At 45.8% G+C, this 18,204-nt stretch overlaps 2 protein-coding genes across 2 annotated transcripts in view; one reads left to right on the top strand and one right to left on the bottom strand.

Moving 5' to 3' along the window:
* LOC306869044 (vascular cell adhesion protein 1-like) overlaps positions 1 to 18,204 on the bottom strand; it is a 709,597-nt gene that overhangs the window by 201,650 nt on the left and 489,743 nt on the right. The window lies entirely within an intron of this gene.
* Positions 1 to 18,204, top strand: part of LOC306869049 (intercellular adhesion molecule 1-like) — a 33,469-nt gene that overhangs the window by 12,582 nt on the left and 2,683 nt on the right. The window contains exons 5-6 of the mRNA XM_079415625.1: positions 17,234 to 17,590; positions 17,675 to 17,917. Of these exons, the coding sequence (XP_079271751.1) occupies positions 17,234 to 17,590; positions 17,675 to 17,917 (600 nt within the window). The remainder of the gene's footprint in view (positions 1 to 17,233; positions 17,591 to 17,674; positions 17,918 to 18,204) is intronic.

Raw genomic sequence — 18,204 nt, 5'->3', positions numbered from 1 at the left:
GGCATACTTGCGTACTTTCGGCCAGCTGTGAGCTAGTGCATCCACTCCCAGGGGAGAGTGTGTCAGTGAATAAAACAGCGGACAGTGAGTGTTCTCCGCTGATGAGAAGAGGTCCACCTCCGCCCTGCCGAATACACTCAAAATCATTTTGACTGTCAGAGGGTGTAATCTCCACTCCCATGGATTACCCCGCCCCTCTACAGTAAATCCGCGCCGTAGTTCAGGCGTCTGGGCACATGTACTGCCCGAATGGAGAGGAGGTGTCGATCTGCCCACAGAAGGAGGTCTCTCGCCAGCCGCAGCAGTGGCCGCAAGTTCACACCGCCTTGCGATGCTACCGCAATGTTACCACTGTCATGCTGTCCATCCTGATGAGAATGTGGCTTTGAAGAATGTCTGGGAGAAAGCACTCGACCGCTAGGTGTACAGCACGGAGCTCCAGACAGTTTATGTGCCATGACTTCTCTGTTTCTGACCATGTCCCGAAGGCTGGTCTCCCATCGCATACGGCTCCCCAGCCCGTGCTCGATGCATCTGTCGTAACATTCTTTCTCCTGATCACTTGGCCAATACGAACACCCCGGCGATACAGAGTCATATTGCACCAAGGGGTCAGCGTATGCAAACAGTCGCACGTCACTTTGATGCGCAAGGTGCCCGTGCGCCATGTGTTCTGTGGCACCCGGCTCTTTAACCAGAGCTGAAGCGGTCGCATATGTAGGAGCCCTAGATTGCACACTGTCGAGTGTGGCGGGCGGCGAATAAGGGACGGGGTGGTGATGATATTGGGGGGGGGCAGCCGACTCGTCACACGAGGCAGCAGCCATCTGGCCAAGCGTCCTCTGAAAGCATTTTAGCGGGGAAGAACGACCTAATTTGAAGACTGCGAGAGAGCTGATCAGTTTTTGTGAGCGCTCCTCCGACAGATATGCTCGCATATTGATCAAGTTCAGTTCCACTCCTAAAAAGGAGATGTTCTGGCTCAGTACCAGCATGCTCTTTTGCATATTTACAGTCAGCCCTAAGCTCTGAATATGAGCGAGGAGTCTGAATTTGTCGCTTAGCATCACACTCTCTGATTGGGCTAAGACTAGCCAGTCGTCGAGATGGTTCAGGACGCGCATTCCGCTCTGCTTCAGAGGAGAGAGAGCAGCGTCCATGCATTTCGTAAACGTACGAGGGGCCAGACATAAGCCAACATAAGCGAGACATAAGCTATCCCCTCAAATGCAAATCTCAGGAAGCGCCTGTGGCGCGGGCTACCTGAATGTGAAAATAAGCATTGTAAGGTCCACCCATCTGGCCCAAAGAAGGTTTCCGATGGTGGATGAAGGTTTCCTGCGTGTTCAGTCTTTCCGGTGTGCAAAGCTCTTCAATTTAAGTTAAACTCTAATCTGACTCCATTTTATCATTTAATCTGACTCCATTTTTTATGACCTCGTATTTAGCTTGAAATACAAATTGATTGCTTATCTATTTCTAATTTGTATTCTTCTGATATTTGATTATTCTAGTTAACTCTTGACTTTATATTTACTCGTTCATTCGGTTGCTCATGTCTTTAACAAGGATGCAACGTAATCTACTAGAGTCAATAATTACAGAGTAAAACAGAATAAGGTCAAATGTAACAATTTATTCTCAGTCAGGTAAATACTGTATGTATTATCTCAATTCCACAGCAATTCAAAGAGATCAAATCATATCAATACAAAACATCGAATTCTCAAAGATAAATCTATGAGTAAAGAATGCAAACCTGACTTTATAGAAATACATAGTGTGAGTATTGACACACCACACTACGGGCTTCTGGCTACAGAATTCGCCCTGATCCTTTTGCCACATTTCCTTAAGTACTTCAGACCAGGATAAACATCCCCCAAACTGGAGACAGGAACTAACAATTTGAATTTGCTTTGATCAAGCCGAGTTAGCACCTTTTGAGGCAGAAGGTAATTTGCATGAAAACCACTGGGAACTGAACCACCCTCTACAGTATGCAAAATATCTCTGAACTCTTAGGATCTGTATTACCTTTTAGTTTACTTCTTATAAGAATGAGACCATTGTACCAGTCGCCCTGAGACAATTCAAATGATACCAAACATGACTGTAAATAACACTTGCATTAATGCAGAACATTACATTTCTGCTATTGACCATTCTGAGTGAGCTGAGTGAAAGGAAGGGTGGGTGAGGGGAAGAGGGGATGAAAAGGAACTGATGCATATTTCAGAGAGGCGTTTTCCCGCATTTTCTCTCAGTGGGATGTGGAGACAGATGTCTGTATGTTAATGCACTGTGTGTGTGTTGTCCATCTCAGAAGTTCAAAGTGTCTGAGGTTCTGTAATTCTTACAGCATCCTTTAAATCCACGGAGATAAACCAATCTCCTGTTCTGATATGTGACAGGATTTGTCTCAGTGTAATCATTTTGAACGAGCGATTTACGCTGCATAGTGCAACAGTCAAAACACAAACATGACAATTGCTCTCGCCACCCGCAACAGGCAGGGGGCGTGGTGATCACACACAGCGGAGCGAGCGGACTTCTTCAGTGGCTCGTCTTCGGCGCTAGGTACAGCTTTCCTCCTCCGAGAGACTGCATCAGGAATACGGCTTCGATTCCAGTGCCGGTGGTCCGCCGTTTCTATCAGGGCAGGGTCTCTGGCCCTTCGAGCCCTGATGGCGCTTTGGCCACGATTATCTTGACTTCATCGCCGGCTACTGTTCGCGCCGAACAGCAGCAGAAGTGGCATGCGGTCTTCCCGCGCACTACGCTGAGGAGGAGCGGGAACATGCAGGAGGTTTCGCGCCAGAGGTTTCACTTCTGCGCTTCAACGAAGTGCTCCGTGAACGTCTCCACCACAGCTCCGAAGAGACCTGAGGGATTCATGGGAGCGTCTAAAAGGGCCGTTTTCTCTGAGTCCTTTAACAGAGTAAGCCACAGGTGACGATCTAGCACCACAAGATTCCCCATATTGCGGCTGTTTGCTCGAGCTGTCACCTTCGTCGCTCTGAGGGCCAGTTCCGTGGTGCGTCGGAGCTCTTTAAACACTTCAGGGTCCGGCCCGTCCTCATCCAGAGACTTGAGCAACTTGGCCTGATATACCTGGAGTATCGCCATCATGTGCAGTGCTGAAGCTGCTTGGCCTGCCGCAGAGAAAGCCTTGCCGGGCGAGGTTTGCAGTGGCGCGGCAAGGTTTAGAGGGGAGAGACGCGTTGTTTCTCACTCTCCAGTTCGCCGCGGCTGAAGGACAGAGATCGACAGCGACGGCTGGTGAGCAGTGCGTTCCACGACTTTATCTCGTTGTGCACCTCGGGGAATCGGGGGAGGGGCGGAGATCAGCGGTCATGAAGTGCACTGGAGGGTGACCTGCAGCAGGGGGGTGAGGAGCGCGTGGGCACTGAGCCGGCGCGGGCTCGTCACCTGATCCTGACAGATCCGCATTAGAAACTCGCGGCACTTTCCTCCTTGGCTCGAAAGAGGCTGCAGAGGAAGAGCGCAGCAGAGTTAGTTGGGCGAGTTCATCGCCTTGGACGATGGCCACACGGAGCCTGAGAGTCCGGAGACTCATATTCCCGCAGTGGGGGCAGTCCGACCCCCCCAAGCACCGCGTCTGCGTGGGCACAACCCAGGCAGAAGACGCACGATTCGTGGCCATCAGAGAGTTCGATTGGCTCCTCACAGGAGAGGCAATCGCGAGTCATCCTTGATTCCGAAGCTCACCAGAACACAGCAGGGGAAGAGAAGGCGTGTCCGCTGCAGCATGTAGATCACGGTGAGTAGTCTTGTTGATAGGCTTCTTGCTTCTTGTAGAAGGTTGGCTGAAGAAAAAGATTCTGAATGGATGACGTACAAGCACTGTATTATATAGAGTGGGATTCCCTCTCATATTTTGCACGCTTGAACGCCATTGGCCAGTTTCACTGACGTGATTCAATTAGGCTTCAGTAGTATTTGAGGAAAATGTATTTGCCACAGCAATGTAGTGATCGAATTGAAGGGGAACAACAATTACAATATTATCGCAGACTATATACAGTATATTGCACACCCTGCACTACTGTCTTTTTGGCTAATTTGTGCAGAACCTCTTGTTAAACTGTCAAAGCTTCATTTTAACCACCAATGCAACGATGTAAGTATTTACCTTACCTCTACATCCTTGCGAAGGGTTGATGTCGAGATTTTATAAGCTGCTAGTTTGGTCTCCCAAGGCAAACACTTACACTGCATAATAGAGCATAAATAGGGGTTCACTTAATTTCCTTCGAGTTCAACTTCAGCAGAATACGACGGGGTTTTGTTTTCAGCTGTGTCTGCACCATTAATTGATTTTAGCGCCAGTTTGTTCTCCTGCCCATTATTTACTGCAGCAATTTCCAGGGAAACTAAACTTCCAAAGAAAGGTGACCTCAGCAACTGTAACAACTACAGAGGTGTCACACTCCTGTCAGTGCCAGGCAAGGTCTTCAATCGTATCCTCCTAGAGCGGATGAAGGATGCCGTTGATTCACAACTACGAGATGAGCAAGCTGGCTTCCAGCAGAACCGATCATGCATAGACCAAAGTGCAACACTGCGCATCATAGTCGAGCAGTCTTTGGAGTGGAATTCATCATTGTACATCAACTTCATCGATTACGAGAAGGCGTTTGACAGTGTGGATGGAGAGGTCCTATGGAAGCTCCTCCGGTACTATGGCATCCCATCTAAGATGGTAAACCTGATCAAGAGCTCATACGAAGGCATGACCTGCCGAGTGATCCATGCAGGACAGCTCACCACCAGCTTCCGGGTGAACACTGGAGTCCGACAGGGATGCTTATTATCCCCGTTCCTCTTCCTCATCGCCATCGACTAGATCATGAAAACTTCTTCCAACGAACGCAGGAATGGGATTCAGTGGACCTTGTGGAGTCAACTTGATGACCTAGACTTCGCCGACGATCTCGCACTCCTCTCCCACAGCCAACAGCAGATGCAAGAGAAGACCAGTGTGTTGGCTGCCGCATCAGCACAGGTTGGACTCATTATCCACAAAGAGAAGACCAAGATCTTCAAGACCAACATCAGCGACATCAGCCCAGTCACACTGAACGGATGTCCCCTGGAGGAAGTGCAGTCCTTCACCTACCTGGGCAGCATCATCGACCAGCAAGGTGGAACAGATGCAGATGTCAAGGCAAGAATTGGTAAAGCAAGAGTCGCCTTCATCCAGTTGAAGAACATCTGGGCTTCCAGAGAGCTGACTTTGACCACCAAGACCCGACTGTTCAACTCTAACGTGAATTCAGTATTGCTGTACGGGGCTGAAACCTGGAGGACAGCCAAAGTAACCAACAGAAAAATCCAGACATTCATCAACAGCTGTCTCAGAAGAATTCTCCACATTCACTGGCCTGACACTATCAGTAACACCAACTTATGAGAAAGGACCGACCAACTTCCTGTTGAAGCAGAAATCTGGAAGAGAAGATGGGGTTGGATAGGGCACACACTTCGCAAACCAACAACAAACATCACCAGGCAGGCTTAATTTCCAGGGAGCGGTAATTAATGTGTTTTAAAATGTAGCGAAGTACAATACTTCAAACAAAATATACTTAAGTAAAAGTAAAATTACAGATTTTAAAAATTACTTTAAAAAAGTAGAAGTACACAAAAAAGATACTCAATCACAGTAACGCGAGTAAATGTAATTTGTTACGTTCCACCACTGCTTCAGACTTATTCTTAGACTTATTTAATTAGTATTAAAGGGTGGTTGACCTTTTTTTTTTTCAAGGCTTGATTGTGTTTATGGGTGCAGTCTAACATGTGTTAATGCTTTGTTTTCTTAAAAAAAAACATTATTTTTCACATAATTTGCCTTTATTCCACACCGCTCTGTCCCTTCTCTGATAAATGCAATGATCATTTCCTGCTTTTTTGAAGCCACTCCCTCAGAAATACATGATTGGTTAGCTGGTCCAGTGTGTTGTGATTGGCTAAACCGCCTCTAGAGCGCGTCGAAACGTCCCGCGCATGTGCTCCGGTTGTATTGCAATCAATGGTGTCGTCTATATTTATTATCAATTTAAGCCCGATTGAGACGCAGAGGATATTAGTGAAGAGGATCGCTGTGTAACCTGAGCAAATATGGCTCTTAATGGTATGTTTGTCGTGACTAAATGTAAAATGACAAAATTTTTGTTGTTGTCTCATACTTTTAGATACGCTGTTATTGGAAATGCTACTGCTTCTGTTAGCTTTTAATATACGGTTTCATCCTGATTAAAAATTGAATACAGTACAGCAACCACACGCATGTCCATGTATAACAATTCTCTAGGGCTGCAACAACGAATCGATTAAATCGATAAAAATCGATTACTAAAAGAGTTGGCAACAAATTTCATAATCGATTCGTTGTGTCTCGCGACGCGGAGACGTTTGATTATAAAAAAAAAATAAATAAAAAATTAGTTGAGCATGGAGCGGAGTGAACACACTCGGTCTCTCTCGCGCACGGATGCTAGCAGAGTTCGGCGCCTCATAGACAGGGCGGAGCTAAAATAAAAAACGAGCGGAGGTAGAGGAAAGATACATGGGAGGCAGAGAAATCCGTGCGACCCAAGTCATCCAAGGTGTGGGAGCATTTCACACTAAATAAACAGAAAAAGTGTGTTAACTGCAATGCAAAGTGTCTGAACAAAGTAAGTGTGTGTGTGTGTGTGTCAGTGTGTGCATCTGCGAGTGTGCGTCTGCGAGTGTGTGCATCTGCGAGTGTGTGCGTCTGCAGTGTAGTGTAGAGAACAAGTTCTGACATTCAAACAAATCCTGTTAAATTTTCTGATTTGTATTGTTCTTTATTTTTTATAAATTATTTATTGTTCCCCTTCCTAGGTTCACTCAATGCTGCGATGACGTCATCGCTTTGGGAACACCCTCGGTGTGACGAATGTCTGAAGCCCTTATACCATCACGCCAATTTATTGGCCAAATAGCGCATGGCAACGCCCCTACGCATACGTACCGTATGCTATATCAGCGTTCCGCGCGCTATTTCATCAGATTTCAATTCCTTCAGGAAGCGAATCATCTGTTGCCCGTTGGGAAGCATACTACTTCGTGTTCTCAGCTATTTCCTCGGAAATAAGAGCAGTTTACTCCTCTTAGCGGACACGATGAGTCATAGGAAGTGCATCGAGCCGTGTGAAAGGTTCATCACAGCGGGAGACACACATGACAGGTGCGTGCTTTGCTTAGGCCGTGATCACGCCCAAGCGGCGCTTAGCGGCCTATCCATTTGTCATCACTGTGATAGCCTGCGGCTTAAAGTATTACGCTCGAGGCTCGCGGCCTTTTCGAAAGGCCCTGCGTCTAACCCCCGCCAATCCGTTTCTGCGGTTGCCGAGGCGCCGCATGAGACAATCGCTTGGGGTGACGCGTGCGAGTTAGAGCCCATGGAGAGCGGGATGACGGAGTATTCTCCTTTCCTCGCGCTCTCTCCCGGCCACGTTCTAGAGTTAGAAGAGCGTTATGTCGAGCCGGTTGTTTTCGTCAATGACGATTTACGGCCTACCCTGGAGGCCCGCAGCGCGGTTTCCTTTGGTTGTAGCCCGTATGACGATGATGTTTTGTCCACCGCGGCCTCCGATTCAGAGGATTTAATGGCGGAATCCTGCAGTTCTCTCCCTCCGAGCGGACAGGAGAAACGCAATTCCCCTTCTTACAACGAACTTTTAGACGTTGTGACGCGCGCGGTCGACAAATTGGGGCTAGAATGGGACGGTGAGCCGACGCAAAACCAGGCCCAATCTAAACTGGATGACCGATTTTTAACTAGTCGTACTCCATCCCAGCCCCGTAGGCCTCTTCCCTTCTTTCAAGACCTCCACCAAGAGGTCTCGAGGTCTTGGAAACAGCCTTTTTCGGCGCGGATTACTAATGCGGCCGCCGCTGATTTCGCCACCGTATCCAAAATGGCGGATCACGGTTACGGGGCAATGCCTGCTGTCGAAGAGACGCTTGCGACACACCTCGCGCCTAATTCCGCTCCGTCTTGGAAAGCGCGCCCTATGTTACCGTCCAAGCCATGTAGGATAACCTCCAATTTAATCGGGAAATCTTACATGGCCGCTGGGCAGGCCGCGGCCACGCTACATTCTATGGGTGTGCTTCAAGCCTATCAGGCAGAGCTCCTCAAGGAGCTGGATGAAGGGGAAGGCCTCACTCCTGAGGCTGTTAAGGAGCTCAGGAGAGCTACGGATTTGGCGCTTAGAGCTACCAAACATACAGCTCGAGCAGTGGGAAGGTCTATGGCAGGTTTGGTGTCGGTTGAGCGCCACCTTTGGCTCACTCTTACGGACATCAAAGAAAAGGACAAAACTTTTCTCTTGGACGCTCCCATTTCGAAAGACGGCCTGTTTGGAGATTCAGTCACCACTGTGGTGGAAAAGTTTCGGGCAGCAAAACAACAGTCTGCCGCTTTTCGCCAGCTCATTCCACGTAGGCCCAGGGAAGCAGAACGTCAACCACCCATGGTTCGTTCACGTTCATCCTCTCTACACCGTCATCAGGAGGTTCAGCGTAGGGAACCATCGCCTATGGCACCCCCTCGGAAGGATTGGGGTCCTAGGTCTCGTCCACCCATTCGCCCACGTCAGCGCAAACGGATAGACCTGAGCTCGACGGCCATGGCCTCTCGTTCTCAGGCTCCTAGTAGCAGCTCCTGATTCCTTCGCTCGTCTTCGGAGGCCAGGCCCTCCTTCGGAGAGTTTGGTTGGACCGCACAAGCGTATCCGCCTCTCTCAATGTGGCCTCCCGACTCAGATCTCAACTGTTCCGCCGCTTTCTGCGCCTCGGGCGGTTTTAGACTGGGTCCTCAAGGCGAGCACCTCCTCAGACACTCTGCGCGCCACAGCCTTCAGAGTTCGAGCAAAAGCCCAAGGGCCATGCGAGCATGGCCCGTTTATGACGGCCTTCAAAGCCCGTACCCTTGGGGTGTTGGGCCGGCCCGACAGGGCTCTCGGACACCCTGTTATAGAGGTTCCCGCCACTCAGTTGCTTCGGGACCCTATGCAAGAAACTCAGGAGAGATTGTTATCAGCTCCACCTGTGCTACCTGTTCTCGCGGACGCGAGAAGCTTTCCGCAGTCAGATGTCCTGACACCTGTAGCTCAACTACAGCCAGACATAGAGCATCTAAAACCTCTAGCAGACTTTTGGGCCGCGTGGAAATGCTTGCCCAACGTCTCGCAATGGGTTCTACGCACCATTCGACACGGTTACACCATACAATTTCGGAAAGGGCCACCCCCTTTCAGCGGGATTCTTCCCACGACTGTACGTCCTGGGCAGGCCGCGGTGTTATGTCAGGAAATCGTGTTACTCCTGGAGAAAGGGGCTATAGAGGAATTACACCCCACTCAGATGGAGTCGGGTTTTTACAGCCGGTATTTTGCTGTTCCCAAAAAAGATGGTGGTTTGCGTCCAATTCTGGACTTGCGTCGTTTGAATCTTGCGCTCAGAGTGAGCAAGTTCAAGATGCTAACAGTAAAGTCCATTTTGTCTCAGATCCAACCCCGAGATTGGTTTGTGACCATCGATCTAAAGGATGCCTACTTTCACATCCAGATCGTCAAGAGACACAGGAAGTTCCTCAGGTTCGCTTTCGAGGGCAAAGCTTACCAGTACTGTGTTCTTCCGTTTGGACTGGCTCTGGCCCCCCGAACATTTACAAAATGTATGGACGCAGCCCTGGCCCCGTTACGGCTCCGGGGCGTCCGAATTTTGAACTACTTAGACGATTGGCTTATATTAGCTCAATCCCAGGATCAGGCACTGAGACATCGAGACTCGGTGCTCGATCATCTACGGAGTCTGGGGCTACGAACGAACCCACGAAAGAGTGTTCTGCTGCCTCGCCAGCAAACAACGTTTTTGGGGGTAGACATGGATTCTCGCACGATGCAGGCACGTCTGTCTCCCGCACGTGTGCAGTCATTACAGACCTGTCTCAGTCATTTCAAGACGGGACGTCTAGTCCATGTAGGCTTGTGTCTCAGGTTGTTGGGTCTGATGGCGGCAGCGTCCCCTGTAGTCCAGCTGGGCCTGCTCCATATGCGACCGTTTCAGTGGTGGACCAAGAGCCAGGACATTTCACCTCATTGTCATCCGTTACGCAGAATTACGGTGACACGCAGAGGTTTTCGTTCTCTAAAACCGTGGAAAAGACCCCATTTCCTTCAGAAAGGAGTCCAGATGGGAACGTGTCCTCGTCGCAAGACTATCACGACAGACGCGTCACTGACGGGCTGGGGGGCGGTCCATCAAGGGTGCCCAGTCCGGGGACTCTGGTCAGAGGAGCAGCGGAGTTGGCACATAAATCGTTTGGAATTACTAGCAGTCTTCCTGGCTCTCAGGCGGTTCTTACCACAGTTGACAGGCTGTCATGTGTTGGTCAGGACGGACAACATGACCGTAGTTTCATACCTGAATCGTCAAGGGGGATTACATTCTCGCCCCCTGTACAGGCTGGCGAGGTGTGTTCTTCTTTGGGCTCGGACCAAATTCCTGTCAGTCAGAGCAGTCCATATCCCAGGTCACCTGAACTCAGGAGCAGACCTGCTCTCGAGGCAGAGACTGAACGACGGGGAATGGAGACTTCACCCTCAAGTGGTGAATCTCATATGGCAGAAGTTCGGACGAGCGGAAGTGGATCTATTTGCTTCGAGCATGACTACGCACTGCCCGCTCTGGTTTTCCCTGTCTCCCCCATCACCTCTGGGTCTGGATGCTTTGGCCCACGAATGGCCCAGAACCAGTCTGTACGCTTTTCCCCCTGTCCGGCTGCTCCCAGTAGTTCTACTCAGGATACGATTGGACAGAGTGGAGCGCCTGTTGTTGGTGGCTCCGTGGTGGCCTACCCAGTCGTGGTTTTCAGATCTGGTCAGTCTGTCGGTCGGCCCTCCTTGGGAGGTTCCCCTCAGACACGATCTGTTGACTCAAGCTCGGGGCAAGATTTGGCACCCTCGGCCGGATTTATGGAAGCTATGGGTGTGGCCCCTGAGCGGAATGCGTTAGTGTGTTCTGGTCTCTCAGCTGAGACTACTGACACTATTATTAATTCTAGAGCTCCCTCCACGAGACGCTTATATGCTTTCAAGTGGAGACTCTTTACTTCGTGGTGTAGACAACGTGCCCTGGATCCAGTTCATTGCCCCATTGGTTCAGTGCTGGAGTTTCTTCAGAGTCGTTTTTCTGAAGGAGTGACCCCCGCTACTCTCAAAGTGTATGTAGCGGCCATATCCGCGGGACATGCACTTGTAGGAGGTGTTTCAGTGGGTCGTCATCTTTTGGTATCACGCTTTATGCAGGGTGCGAGACGGCTTAGGCCTTTCCGCCCAACGCGAGTACCTTCTTGGGATCTTTCAGTAGTTTTGGAAGGCCTATCGGGCCATCCTTTTGAGCCATTGGAGTCTGTGGCAGTCAAGTTGTCCTCCCTCAAAAGAGTAGGGGACTTACAGGCTCTATCTATCAGCCCTTCGTGTATGGACTTCGCCCCAGGGCTAGTGAAGGTTTTATTGCGACCCAGGCCGGACTATATTCCTAAGGTTGCTTCGAATCCATTTCGTTTCCAACAAGTGGTTTTGGAGGCTTTCTCCCATGCTGACGCGGGGTCAGGTAACATGGATCTTTGTCCGGTGAGGGCATTAAGAATCTATGTAGACCGCACAGCTCATTGGCGTGGATCTGACCAGCTGTTTGTGTGTTTTGGTGGTAAGAGCAAAGGCTCCGCTGTCACCAAACAGCGAATGTCACACTGGATAGTTGAGGCTATCTCGCTTGCCTACGAGGCGCGTGGCTTGACTTCGCCTCTGGGATTACGTGCTCACGCCACAAGAGCAGTGGCTTCTTCTCAGGCCCTTCTGAGAGGATCGTCAATAGAGGATGTTTGTGCTGCGGCAGGTTGGTCCTCTCCTAGCACTTTCATCAAGTTCTACAGTTTGGATGTGAGGATGGCTCCTGGCTCCCGGGTCTTATCCGCTTGAGCAGACGCTTCCTTGGTCTCCAGCTATCTAAGGTACGTCAGGCGTTATGGTATAGCGTTCCCAAAGCGATGACGTCATCGCAGCATTGAGTGAACCTAGGAAGGGGAACATCTCGGTTACGTATGTAACCATGGTTCCCCGAGTAGGGAACGAGATGCTGCGATGAGGGCCGTTCCGTACCTTGATAGCGCTTCCTTCGTCATTTGGAAATCTGATGAAATAGCGCGCGGAACGCTGATATAGCATACGGTACGTATGCGTAGGGGCGTTGCCATGCGCTATTTGGCCAATAAATTGGCGTGATGGTATAAGGGCTTCAGACATTCGTCACACCGAGGGTGTTCCCAAAGCGATGACGTCATCGCAGCATCTCGTTCCCTACTCGGGGAACCATGGTTACATACGTAACCGAGATGTTCTGCAGGTGCGTGTCTACGTGGTTAGGTGCCCCCTCTAGTAAATTTCTAACTGCATCTGGCGTATCTTGGCATGTGTAGTCAGCTACCTAGGGCCGCTTACTTCTCTTCTTTATTAATTTTAGGCATTTTAGCGTGATCTAAATGATAGATGTCGAGAGCGCATAATGTTACGCGATCATGTAATGCGCGAGCACGCATCTCTCCACTCGCAAGCGGATTTCCTTCACTCGCACAAAACTGGACGTGTGCTTTTAAATCTACATTGTTCTTTTATGAATTGGCTCGGGTCTCACTCAGATATTGTGTGTATGCTCAAACGTTATCCTCGCATCACTGAAGACCAGAAAAGCTTTTTTTTTCTAATTCAAGTGAAGAGTAGGCTTTTCTCACTAAATGGAAGCAAGCTGAATATAGTTAGCCTTCTCTAGTTATTAATTTTATTAATACTTATTTTAGTTAAGTGCTTAAATTGTAAATATGCATTTATTAAATGATTTTATGTAGTGCATTTGTATTTTGTTGTTTTTGTATATAGTTATAGAAGCATATCAACCAGGTTCCAGAAATAATCACCAAAGCTGCTTCTAAAATAAGTGGGGGTGCTCTCTTAAATGCACATTTTCACATATTTTGTCCCTTCTACTATCAATATGCTGATACTTGGAGAGCAAATCCTGCATAAATATGCAGATGTCATTCCCAAAACTTTGCAACGTGTGTGGGCAAAAAACAAAGTTCTACATTTTAAATGGATTGCCTAGAAAGCTTGCAAAGAGCGCTTATAACCAATAAAGCTGTCACTCTTTGTTCATCGCGATCTCACAAAGTTCTGTGAGTACCAATGAATCTCACACTGTGCAATTAATAGCCTATATATAGGCCTATTAACATCATGTATCCAACCCCATGTATCCGGCCACCCTCTTTTGAGGCAGTGCCCCAGACTGGCCCCCCCATTTAAAATGCTCTAGACACGCCCCTGTTGTTCTGGCAGCTCAGGTGGCACTTTATTTAAAAAAAAAAGTCTATATATTTGGCAGATGTAAAGCATACATGTGTATGTTTTTTGTGTTAGTCCATTTTTATTTTATTTTATTATTATTATAACAGCTCTGGGATGTTCAAGGAGCAACGTGTTTGTGCACTTTCTAAATATTTTAGTTCTGTTTTTGAATAAAGGGTTGGAAATTAATGCCTTGTTTTTGGTTTTTTATCCGATTCATCGATTAATCGAAAATATAATCGACAGATTAATCGATTATTAAAATAATCGTTAGTTGCAGCCCTACAATTCTCATAGCTATGTGAAAATAAGTGTATAGAGTCTGGAAATTTCTAAGGCTGAAAAAAGCACATTTTTCACACCGGCCGTGCAAAGGGCTATGGCAAATGATGTAAAGTGAGCCTTAACCACTCCAACGCTATCTTAAATAGAATAATAGAAACATTAAATAATATCGATGTCTATATTCACTATATTATCCAGTCTCCGCTGTAGCTCCCGTGACCTAAATTCCCAGAATGCATTGCTGATGTGACGACACATTCCCAGACTCTATTCACTGAGCTGATAATCTGTCTGAGAGAGAGAGAGAGAGAGAGAGAGAGATGCAGAGCAGGGCGAAGCGAGTATCAGTATTAAGAACCGCTGCTTTAAAACATATGATTTTGAAACTTGTGAATCCATTAGAATCGTTATAAGACAGAATCGCGATTCATATGTGAATAGATTTTTACGTGCACCCCTAGTTTTCTCTTCCTCTTCTCTAAAGCAGCACAGCATGGCCTCGCCCCCTTTGCTGCATGTTCCCGGGTGCGGGGTTTATCTTTGTTACGTCACGAACGCGGAAAGTAACTCGTTGTAGTTCCTACCAGCCATTTTTGTAGGCATTAAACTGCCAGAATTTTAAAAGACCATATCTCCGTTTGCATTGAACTTTGAGTGCTGCAACTTTAGCGGATATTGTTAATGCTCAAACAGCAACATTACACACTAACGTTAAAAAAGTGAAATCGCAATCAACCACCCCTTTAAAAAACTAACACTATAGCTTCTCTAATCTTTTTGTATTCTATCTATTTGTTTTCTTTTTATTTATTTTACAATTAACAAAGCAAAACCTCTAACACTAGCTTGCTCTATTGTTTTTCTATTTATTTTTATTTATTATATAATAAAAAAGCATCTTGCTATATACTGCGTTAAGCTAATTGAGACTTGTTATAGCACTTGCATATCGTTGCTCTTTTGTTGATTTTGATTGCTTCCATTGTCCTCATTTTTAAGTCGCTTTGGATAAAAGCATCTGCTAAATGACTAAATGTAAATATATAATGTGGTTTATTCAAACTTCAGACTTATTCAGCTGAATACCTTCAAACTACATGTTTTAAAACCACTTCAAACAGGTCAAACTTTCTCAAGCCAACTTCAAAGTTTGTTCACAAGTTACTGTTGTCATACGAATTGCCTTATTTACAGCTGTATTTCACTCTTGTTCATTCTGTAAAAAAGTTACCAAGAAAGTAAAAATAGTTGAATTTGACTAGTTGTGTGGTTTTAAATTGGTGGCAAACTCGTGGACCATTCCTGTCACTCATTGCATGTGGATGTACATCATTTCAAACCTGTCAGAAGTACTATTCATTAGCCTACTTTAGCTGGTGAAACTGTTACTTGGAATTAGTTTCAACTACTAGTTGTGTCTTCTTGTCCACTTGTTTGATTCTATAGCTTCGTTATTGGTAAGGCACACGATACTGAATGCCCTATTCAACTCGACCCGCTGAGGGTTGCATGCTGGTACAACAGATCTGTTTCTGTTAACTGCTACAATTCAGTCACAAGGACACTCTCAGAATCTCATGTGTTCAGTCTTTTCTGCATAGCCTACTGTATAGGGAAGTATGCTTTAGTCATGACAGTGTCGGTGGGTGTCCAGTATGACACAAAGCATCGTGGGAAGTGATATGAAACCGCATGTTTTTTATATAGACCCACCCTCATATCTGAGCTCGAGGATGTGTTGACAATGAAGGGAAATGGAGTGAAGTAAAGAGCTGTGGTTTTTCAAAGGAGGCCTTTAAACACTTAATGCGATGTTCAAAACGGCTTTATCTAAAAGATAGGTGAATGAGTTGTCTCCATTTCCAGTCCCGGTTTTGTCTTGACAGGGTGCAAATGAATATAGATGTGTGGGGGAGGGATAACATTAACTAAAACAGGCAGCTATGCGAGGGCAGATTCAGATCGGGCAGTGGTTCCTGCGATAAATTAATGGTCCGAGACTGTGTGTTGTGTTACTGCTTGAGCGATTGAACACAGTTAGCTGGTTAAAACGGTTTCGATACAGTGCAGACACAACTAAGCATGACGGCGCGGAGCGATCGTGTCCTCTTCACGTGTCTCATCTTGGATCTGCTCTCGCTGCGGTGCGCGCTGGATGGTAGGACATTTATATAACGAGTGATGAATTCTTACCATCCGGTGGAAAAATTACATATTTTCAGGGCAGTTTTCCGTGTTACAGTTGAGAAAGGGGGGTTAAAGAAGTTAAAGAGAGATTAAAAGGCCCCGGTGTTTTATTTTCGAGTAACACTGTTTAAATAGCGATAGAATAACGTTGCCAAACAAGATAAATACACCGTGTTTGTTATCATATCAGCCTGCATTTAGCAGTTTAACCACAGCCGGTCATAAAAGTAGTCTGTCAGCAATTGCAAATATACTGTTGAGTTAAAATTAACTGTAGGCTACTTAGTTACCGTTAGACTTAAGTTAGGGGTCTCCTAAAGCTAGTATTTACGAGGAAATTACTCTCTTACGAAAATTAACCATGGTTTTATTGTAGCAAAAGTGTAGTAACCATGTTTTTTGGGGTATTGATTAGGCCTACCATTTGTGTTACCACAGTTTTACTACAAATGGTTAAACTATGGTTAGTGTAGCAAAACTATGGTTTGTTGTTACCATGGTTTAACTATAGTAACCATGTTTTTTGTTTGTTTGTTTGTTGTAAAACCAGGTAGTGTAGGCTGGTTTAAGAGTTTGTTGAAGGGGTGTAGATAAAATAGAGAAAATATGTCCATGAAGTGCAAAACATCATAGCCCGCTGGCATTTGCTGGAAATACCACACTTACAATACAAAATAGTAAGTTGACTGTACTGGCCTTGACATTATTATTTGCTTAAGTGTGCTGGAAAAATAGATAAGATGGTGATTCTGTTCTGAAACATGGCTGATGTTTTTGACCTTGGTGGTCAAAAAGCAATAGCTGCAACATACAGTACCAGCTAGAAACCTAACTTGTGCCAAAACAACAGTCACCAGTCAACAACAGTGTGCATTTGTTTTAAAAAATAATTTCTTTAGTGCTATCAAATGATTAATCACAATTAATTGCATCCAAAATAAAATTTTTGTTTACATAAAATATGTGTGTCCTGGGAATATTTATTACACATACATGCATGTATCTAAGAAAAACAATTATATGTATAAAAATATATACATGCACATGTAAACATTTTCATAATATATACTAAGTGTGTATTTATTTATACATAATAAATATACACAGTACACACATATATTATGTAAACACAAACTTATTTTGGACGCGATTAGTTGAAATTAATTGTTTGACCAGAATGACCACACTAATTTCTAATGGTTTTTATTTTCTATAAATTAAAATAATTTGTATTTTGCACTTATTTAAAGTATTTGGTATTTCAGCTACTCTATTATGCTTAATGTGTCTTCCAGGTATTTCCATCGGCTTTGAGAAACACAGAGGACCAATGATAGTGGGCAAGCAGTATGAGCTCCTGTGCTTCATTCAGAATGTGTATCCATCTAAGATTGTTGCTGTGAGATGGCACAAACTGAGTCAAAACAACTCAAAGAATCTCACAGTCAAATGGTACAAAGAACAGACTCTGCTGAATCAAACCACCTACAGTGACACTAGTGAGACTCCAGTGAATGAAACTGCCACACTCCTGATCAGTCCAAACAAAACTGATGATGGAGCTCAGTACTGGTGTGAAGCAGAACTGGAAGCAGGAGGACCTCAACGTTATACAAAAATGTCATCAGAACACCTCAACATTACTGTACATTGTATGTACAATAATTTCTCCAGGTTTACTTTGCAGGTGGTCTTCATTTTTATCATGTGAAACCTGTTTTTGCTCTTTCCTGTAGATAAACCGATCATCAATGTGACAAAACTGCCCTCCACAGTGCCTGTATTTCGAGGTTATCCAGAGGTGCTTGTTTGTGAAGCTGAGGGAAACCCAAAACCAACAATCAGCTGGAGACTCGGCACAAATAAAACAGAACGTAGTGAAAAACTTAATATAACCGAATCAACACCTGAGGATCTGTACTGCACTGCAAACAATTCTGTTGGCGAGGACACCCGACATGTAAAAGTGGTATTAAAAGGTAACTATGCATTTTTGCATATGTTTTGGTTTACATTTCCAACAGCTGTTTCTACTTTGTTGCTTTTACTTTAAAATATGGGGATGTTTCAAAACTGTAATTTTGATCAGGCCAAACATGTCTAAAAATAAAATGCATGATGTTCAGATGTTCACACTAGTCCAAACATGCAATAAATCACAAAGAAAAAAATGTACCAAATCATTAAAAATGATGTAAGAGACACTTAATGATGTGATTAGAGTGCATTTAAATATTTTGATTACACATGTACACTTGCTATGATT

This window comes from Barbus barbus (genome assembly GCF_936440315.1).
Source record: "Barbus barbus genome assembly, chromosome: 4".
Lineage (NCBI taxonomy): Eukaryota > Metazoa > Chordata > Actinopteri > Cypriniformes > Cyprinidae > Barbus > Barbus barbus.
The sequence above is the reverse complement of the archived record's forward strand: the minus strand, read 5'-3'. Positions and strand labels throughout refer to the sequence as shown.